The sequence below is a fragment of the Pongo abelii genome, chromosome 3 (assembly GCF_028885655.2).
Source record: "Pongo abelii isolate AG06213 chromosome 3, NHGRI_mPonAbe1-v2.0_pri, whole genome shotgun sequence".
Taxonomy (NCBI): Eukaryota; Metazoa; Chordata; class Mammalia; order Primates; family Hominidae; genus Pongo; species Pongo abelii.
Genome location: NC_071988.2, coordinates 2862729 through 2870684, shown reverse-complemented (window position 1 = coordinate 2870684; position 7956 = coordinate 2862729). Strand labels below are relative to the sequence as shown.

General features: G+C 57.6%; 1 protein-coding gene across 8 annotated transcripts in view; it reads right to left on the bottom strand.

Moving 5' to 3' along the window:
• Positions 1-1581: 1581 nt before the first annotated feature.
• SH3BP2 (SH3 domain binding protein 2) overlaps positions 1582-7956 on the bottom strand; it is a 44926-nt gene continuing 38551 nt past the window's right edge. For 6 of the 8 annotated variants that reach the window (XM_003776416.5, XM_003776415.5, XM_054554923.2 and 3 more), the window contains 5 exons: positions 6926-7034; positions 6627-6682; positions 6209-6290; positions 5557-5616; positions 1582-4908 (listed from right to left, as the gene is read on the bottom strand). In XM_003776416.5, coding sequence (XP_003776464.1) covers positions 4771-4908; positions 5557-5616; positions 6209-6290; positions 6627-6682; positions 6926-7034 — 445 coding nt within the window. In that variant the 3' untranslated portion in view covers positions 1582-4770. Of the gene's footprint in view, positions 4909-5556; positions 5617-6208; positions 6291-6626; positions 6683-6920; positions 7035-7956 lie in introns of all 8 variants that reach the window. The other 2 variants (XM_024246244.3, XM_054554928.2) reach the window with 2 other exon arrangements.

Here is a 7956-nt window from a genome sequence, read left to right as displayed (position 1 = left end):
CACTAACTATAGCTGATGAGCTAAAAAAAAAAAAAAAAAATCGCAAACAAAAATCTCTATAATGTTTTAAGAAAGTTTACAAATTTGTGTTGGGCCACATTCAAAGGCATCCTGGGCTGCATGCATTGGACAAGCTTGACTGACAGTAAAATGAATCTGTGAACTATGATACAGCCAGACAATGGAAGTTTTTAGCAATGAACATGCACAAACTATACTACACACAGCAACATGAATAAATGTCACAGACATAATAATGAGCCAAAGAAGCCAGCTGCCGGAACTTGCGTCTGTATGATTCAAGGGGATAAAGCACAGAAACAGGAAAATACTGCAATGTCTGCATAATTGGGTGCTGAAGACTTTTTAGAAAAACAAGAACACAAGACTCACATAAGCCAGGGCAGAGAGGCCGGAAGTGACACTGTGAGGGGAGGGCATTTGGGTGCTGGCAAAACTATTTCCTGATGGAGGCTGCAGATGTTCACTTCCTAACAGTGTGTTAGGTTGTGCATTTATGTTTTATTCACTTTTTTGTATGTTGTTTTATTCTGCAGGAAATGAATGAAAAAGGGATTCTGCCTCAGCTCTGAGCCCCTCAGAGTGCGGCCAGGGATGAAGCAGACGGCAATGCCAGGGCAGCTGTCCGGCAGCCTGGAAGGCCTGCAGTTTCCTAGGGGTCCAAAGGAGGGTAGACGGGTAGGGGTCTGCTCTGTACCCATCAAATCTCCCTCCAGTGAGAATGGCTGGAAGATGGCTTAAAAGGGATCACCACTCGCACACACTTCTGAGATGATGGGGGTTGTCTGTCAAGCATCTTCACGGGGTCACTGCCTCCTCTTCCCCAAGGACAGGCATCCTCCTGGCGCTGCCCCCTCAGCAGGCAGTCTATTTAGGTGGAGGGAACAGGGCGTGCAGGCAGAGATAAGGCAGGGTGTGTGTGCGAGGTGCCCAGCGAGGGGCTTGATGCTGCTGGGTCACAGAAACAGAAGCTGTGGCCCTTCCCCCATTCCCCTCCTCTAGAGACAAGCACGGCCCTCCCATGTTCCTGGTGTGACCCTGGTGTCCTAGGCCATCCCTCCAGGGCCTGGATCACCCTCAAAAGCCTCTTCCCTGCTGAGCTTCAATCTGCCTTTCTATGAAATGGCCCCAATAAGCCCTGCCTGCCTCAGGGAACTAAGCCGCAGGTCCCAGGCCCCCCTCTCCCGCAACGCCCAACCAGCAGGGGAGCTCTGCACAACATGGCCCAGAAGGAGCAGTGGGAACCGAGGCTTCTTCTGGTTCTAAAAACATCTTTTCAAGGCTAGGCGCAGTGGCTCACGCCTGTAATCCCAGCACTTGGGAGGCCAAGGTGGGCGGATCAGTTGAGGTCAGGAGTCCAAGACCAGGCTGGCCAACATGGTGAAACCCCGGTTCCACTAAAAATACAAAAATTTGGCAGGCACCTGTAATCCCAGCTACATGGGAGGGTGAGGCAGGAGAATCGATTGAACCCTGGAGATTTGCAGTGAGCCGAGATCACGCCAATGCACTCTAGCCTGGGCGACAGAGTGAGACTCTGTCTCAAAAAAAAAGAAAAAATCTTTTCACAATAAAAATCTTTATTCACGGAAGGCACGGGGCTTACCACAGTCCTTCGGATGGAACCACAGGAAAAGAAGCAGCATGTTTCACCCTGGGCTGGGGGTGCTTCCCAAAGCCACCCTTTCCCCAAGCCCCAGAACTAAGCCCACCTGAACTCATCTTGAAGGTAGGCACGTCAGTGAGTCCTCTCAAAGCCTCAGTTTCCCTACCTATAAAATGAGGAAGCAGGACTGCCCCTGGGGCAGGGCCTAGGCCTCCTGCCAGCCCGCCCTCACAGACCCAGAGGGCAATGCAGGCTGAGGCGGGGCAGTTTCACTCCCCAGTACCATGGCCCCCTTGGTTGAGTGAAAGCACCTCCAGAGCCCTAACCCTAGCCCTGGGAGCCAGGCAGAGACCCCCACAATGACCATCAGAGGCCGTGAGGGGTGGCAGGGAGCCAGGCAGGGGCCAGGGTCTAGGATCAGAGCAGTGAAGGATAGATAGGGTCACATGCCAGTTAGTGGGAGAGGTGGGACTTGAACCCAGGCCTCTGTGAGACTTGGTTCTCTCACCTGTAAAATGGGTCTAATAGCAGCTGCTTCTCCAAGCAAATGATGTCAAGCACCCAGCTCGGCACCTCACAGATGTGCTCAGTAAATGGTAATCCCAACCCTACCCTTATATGTGGACTAGAACATTTATGGCAAGTCTCGAGAAGTCGTGGGAACCCCTCATGGCTCCTTCTTCATGCTGGAGGACCATGGCCTGCCCCCTACCCCACCCCAACACACTCTTGAAACTGAGGCCCTCGGCCTAGAGCAGCTCACACAGAGGTGGACAGCTGTGCTAGCAGGTGCAGAGTCTGGGAGGCGAGGCTGGACCAGGACCCCAGCTGGGCTTCAGGTAACCATAGGCCTCAGCTGTCCAGTTGGCCAGAGGGACCTATCACCTGGCTCTAGGCCCCAGGATGCTTTAGCCACTTGAGCCGGCTCCAGGTGACCGTGTAAGTGAGATAAAGCAAAGGTGTCCTGGAGTGCACCACTCACTAGCTCAGCAACCCAGGCACCAGGCTGGAAACCACATCTCGTACCCAATTCTCCATTTAAAAATTTTACAGGAAGTGGCTGGGCACAGTGGCTCATGCCTGTAATCCCAGCACTTTGGCAGGCCGAGGTGGGCAGATCACCTGAGGTCAGGAGGTCAAGACCAGCCTGGCCAACATGATAAAACCCCGTCTCTGCCAAAAATACAAAAAATTAGCCAGGCATGGTGGCGGGCGCCTGGAATTCCAGCTACTCGGGAGGCTGAGGCAGGAAAATCGCTTGAACCGGGGAGGCGGAGGTGGCAGTGAGCGGAGATCACGCCATTGCACTCCAGCCTGGGCGACAGGGTGAGACTACATCTCAAAAACAAAAAACTAAAATAATAAAATAAAATTTTACAGGAAGAGAAACTATGGCCACAGTGGGGAGTGGCATGACTCCCTAAGCAAGTTCAGGTCAGACAGGGCAAAGAATTCTGACCGCAGGGAGGAGGAATGGCTGGTTTTCCAGAGATAGATCAGAACAACAGAAGCTCCCTGTGCTCCAACCTCGCCTGTGGTGCACCGACCTCTCACCCCAGGCAGGCTGAAGAGGAAACCCCTGCAGAGGTGGCCTTGGACATCTGGTTCCTGGAAGCAGCTGGCTGCCGTCATCTGCAGAGCCTGCAGTTCCACCGCACCCTATGGCCCCCTAGGGCCACAGCATCCCACATCCGCTAACCAGCCTCATCACTTGTTTCCGTCAGCAAACCACAGGCCCCCAGAACACACCCGGGGGAAGGGGGCCGCAGGACCTTCTCCCCCAGTCAGTCACTGTCAGTGGGCACAAGTGCTGGCCTCAGTTTAGGTTTCCCTGACATAAAGTTATAAGAAAAATCACAAGGATCCTAGGGTCCCTGCCAGCCCCTACCTCCCCGAGTCTGTTTCATTAAAAATCCAGCCTGGAAGATGTGCCAGGGAGAGTGACCTGCTGGAACTCCATGGCAGAAAGTAAGGGGATGGATTGGGGCTGGGCCTCAGCCAGGTATTGCCTGGAATACTTGGGCATCTGGGTACCACCGTCCCTACCCACACTTGGCCTGCTTAGGGTCCACTGTTCCTGTCCTATCATAGCTGTCACTTCCTCCAAAAAATCTTCCTGGAGCCCCCAGTCCCTGCACACACCCAGCTGCCCTGGACACTATGCCGTAAGCACCTCATACCCAGCTGTCCCCAGACTGGGCTGTGAACTCAGCCAGGCCAGAGGCCCCTGTATGGAATGGGACCGGGCATGCAGGAGGTACCCAATAACTGCTCACTAATGCAAGGAATGAAGCAGCTGTAGCTGCAGGGCCTTCTAGCTCTGTAGCCCACTCAGTGTATGCAAGTTCTGAACGGGGACAGCCACTCAGGAGGTATCCAGTAACCAGGCACTAATGCAGGGAATGAAGCAGCTGCTTCTAGCTAGAAGCAGAGCTTCTAGCTCTGCAGCGGCACTGCCCTGGCCTGACCTGAGGCAGCAGAACTGGTGCGTGGGGTGTGGGCTCCCAGCCCAGACTGCCCAAGTTTGGGTCCTGATCTGTTACTCACTGTGCACCCTGGGGAAGTCACTCAGTGACCTGCACCCTGGAAGACAAGACAACCAACTGTTGGGGTTCCTGGGTACTGCTGCGGTCACCACTTGGACATCAGCGTAGGCACCCAGTAAGCTGGTAATCCCCTCCTTCCCAATCAAGCCCCAGCCACCAAGACAAAGCTCACTGCTGCTTTATTGGAGGCAACAGCCCCTACTGGAGCCTGTGTCTTAGCGTTCCTGAGGGTCCCAGGGCCAGCCCCGGCCCCCACCCAGCTGCCCTGGCCCTGCCTGGGGTGAGTGTGATGAGGGGAACCAGTGTTCCTGTCCTCGGAGCCCAGGCACGGCTCGGTCCTGGGTTTCTGGGATTGGGACAGGGCAAGTTAGTGTGGGGCAACAGAGTCCCCTCGTCCTCTGGAGCCTGGAGCCTGGTCCAGCCCTCATCAGCCTGCTGGATGAGACTGGCTGGGTCCTACGAGACGTCCATCACTGAGGCCCTAGGCAAGCACGGCCTTGCTCCTGCTCACCCTCCCATGTGGGCCCGTGTCCATCTGTGTGGCCTGGGGTCAGGGCCCCTGTGACTGCCTTGGCCTGGCAGCCACACGGGCTGGCATCACCTAGGCCCGGTGTAGCCGTAGGGGTGCCGCAGCAGCAGGCTCTGGTGGCTGGGCAGCACGTGGGTGTGGTAGTGCTCCACCATGCTGCCCACACTCACAAACAGGACCTCGCCCTCCAGGTAGAACTTAGAGTCCTATAAGAGAAGAGAGGGGGAGCGTCAGCAGGGCCAGGCCACTCTGCGGCTCTAGGCCTCAGTCTCCCCGTCTGTAAAACAAGGCAGCAGCAGCAACAGTGGCATCGCCAGGCCAGCCCCTGGCTGTCGGTGGTGCCCCCGAGGTGGCCTCCGCATCAGGCCTGTGCTCTCCATGTTCCCACCTCACTTCCCCTCCGTCCTCCGTGTCCAGGAGCCTCTGCACCCAGAGCACTTCAGACAAAGTCAGGAAATGAACCTAGGCCAGGCACGGTGGCCCACGCCTGTAATCCCAGCACTGTGGGAGGCTGAGGTGGGAGGACTGCTTGAGCCCCAAAATTTGAAACCAGCCTGAGAAAGACAGTGAGACCCCTGTCCCCGCAAAAAGAAAAAGACAAGACAAGCAACCCAGGGTCTAGGGCTGACCACCCACCCCCACTAGGGTCAGTGGAAGACAAAGGTAGGCCAGGAGAGGAGGGAGGCTGAGCAGGAGGGGTTGGGGGTGAGCGATGGTGGAGGGGAAGGGGAGGGCGGTATCCCGGAGGTGCCAGTCTCAGTCTACCCGCTGCCTATGCTTGATCAGGGAGATTCTGCCCTGCCCCTTGTCAGGCCATGCGGCCAGGGTCCCCGTCCCACCCAGAGCCCTCTCACCTTCTCAAAAATGCGATAGTTCCTCACTTTGTTAGAGGTTTCATCCCACACAACCAGGACCTACAGGAGGGAAGCGGGAAGCTGACGGCTCCCTGAGAAACAGCGGGACCAGCCTCGGGAGATCATGGGCTGGGGATAGGGGGGCAGAACCATCAAGGCTGGGTGCTGTGGCCCTTGGGGGGTGGAGAGGGACTCCAGACCACCTGCACAGGGACAGTGGGGACGACACTGGCAGCCCTCAGAGAGCCTCTGATGAGCAACAGTTCATAACCACCAATAACCACTCCGACACACCCGGCAGAGCATGGCTCAGTGAGGTCACAACTTCACGCTCGGAGGGACACGGGCAGACCTGGCGTTCCCACTGCCCCACGTGGCCTCCCCCACCCCAGAGCATGAGCTCTACCCCACCCGAGTCCTGACCCCCACTGGGAGGTGACCATCATTGCCCCCAATTTGCAGATGGAGATCTATTAGGGAATAGATTGGGAGGTGCTGCTGGGCAGAGAATTCAGCTGAGACACCAAGTAAGAGTCCACAAGGGGAGTGGTTTAGGAACTGTGGAGTCCTGGGCCCACCCACAGCCTGGGTGTGTGGAGAGCCAGAGGGGCCAACCGCATGGGGCCCTGGGGCATCTTCCCCTGGCGCCTACCTTCCCTGACTTGGTAGAGGAGTTCCGGATGCAGTAGAGTCCATCCTGGGGCTCTCCCCGGGGGCTTGTAGCCTTGAACAGCCTAAAATGAGACAGTCATATTGGCGGGTCCGGGCAGCTTTCACAGGGACCTTCCCGCCCCGCTCCCAAGCCTGGCTTTCTGTCCTCTCGCTCTTGCAGGTCTCAGGCGCTGAGCGTGTCAGGCTGCCGTGAGGCTGACAGAAGCAGCACAGCAGAGCCATGGCCAGCCAGGGTGCCAGCTGGGCATGGGACAGAGCGGGGGGGTCCACTCCTCTGGTTTCTGCTGCATGCAGGGCCATGTACTTGTGCCAGCAACTCCCCAACACAGAAGCTAGTGAGAGGGACACAGAAGCCAGGCACAGCGGGGGCCCCAGCACATACAGGGCTTTGTGCTGACCTTTCCACTTCGCAGGACTCCGTGGTGTTGATGAAGACCGAGTTGGGGAGTGGCACCTGCAAGAGGCTGACGGTGTCAGTGCCAACATCGGAGTGATCCACCCGCACCACCACTCCCTGGATGGTGGCCAGCCGGTGCTGGGATCCGGGGCTTTACATGGTGCCGTGTCCCCCTAGGCTCCCGGGTTCTCAGGGGGTCCTTGCTCAGGACGGTCTGTGAGGGGCCGCCCTGGCCTATGGCTTTCCCACCACCTGTCTACCTACTGGCCACTGGGACCCGGGCTTGCTGCTCAACCTTGCCTTCTCATAGTCCTCGTCCGAGTCGTCCCCGCCAGTGTCAGCCGGCAAGGGTTGCCGGGGCTTTTCAAAGGAGAAGCTCCTGAAACTCTGCCCATCAGGGGGTGATCGCCTGGAGGGGCAGGGAGAGGAAGGCAGGACCATTTCACTGTCAGACACGGGGCAGGCCACCCTCTGCTCCCCTCCCCACTCCACCCTCTGTGTGAGGACAGCAAGCTGCCTGCTATGGCCCCTGTGACCATAAAAGGCCCAGGACAACAGAGATCCGGGTAGGGCCCGTGCTGACTACCCTGGGACAGCAGGAATCGCCCGACACCTGAGTCAGGGGTCAGGGCTGCCACGGATGCTGGCAAGGGGGGCCAGGGGCCCGAGCTCGGTGTCATCACACCGTCAAGTGCTCTGGATGCTCGTGGGGAGGGGAGGTCCGGCCATGGCCAAATCACAGCCCACTCAGAGCCACAGGGGAGCGGACGTGAACTGGATGAACAATGCAATGTGACCCCAAGGGACGCCCATGGCGTCCCTGCACCCCTCCCTGTGTGGCTAGCTGGTCCTGCTCAGCAAAGCCTCAAAGGCTCTAGGGAGGATTAACAGGCCACGCCAGCACGGGCGGCCAGCCTGTGGGTGAGGCTGAGCCCTGGAACCGCTATCCCCACAGTCATGGAAAAACGTGACTTCCGAATATCTGCACCTCTGCAGCCCTTGGTGAACTAGAACCACGAGTGTGACAAGGGCTGCTCACAGGCACTTCCACGCAGGCAGCAGTCACCTCAGAGGTGTTCGCAGAGCCCTGGGAGAAGGGCACTGTGGGCAAGGGCATTCGGGGGTACGCGTGCCGGCCAGCACACCCATGCAAAACCTGCCCCTGCAGTTCCTGGACCCATTGCCTGCCAGGCAAGGCAGGAAGCCCACCTGGGGTCCCAGATGCCTTTGACCACAGCCATTGGTGTAACTCTGTGGGAGTGGGGGACAAACTGGTCTCCTGGCACTTCCCAGAAATAAAGTGGAAAGCATTTCAGCCGGATGCGGTGGCT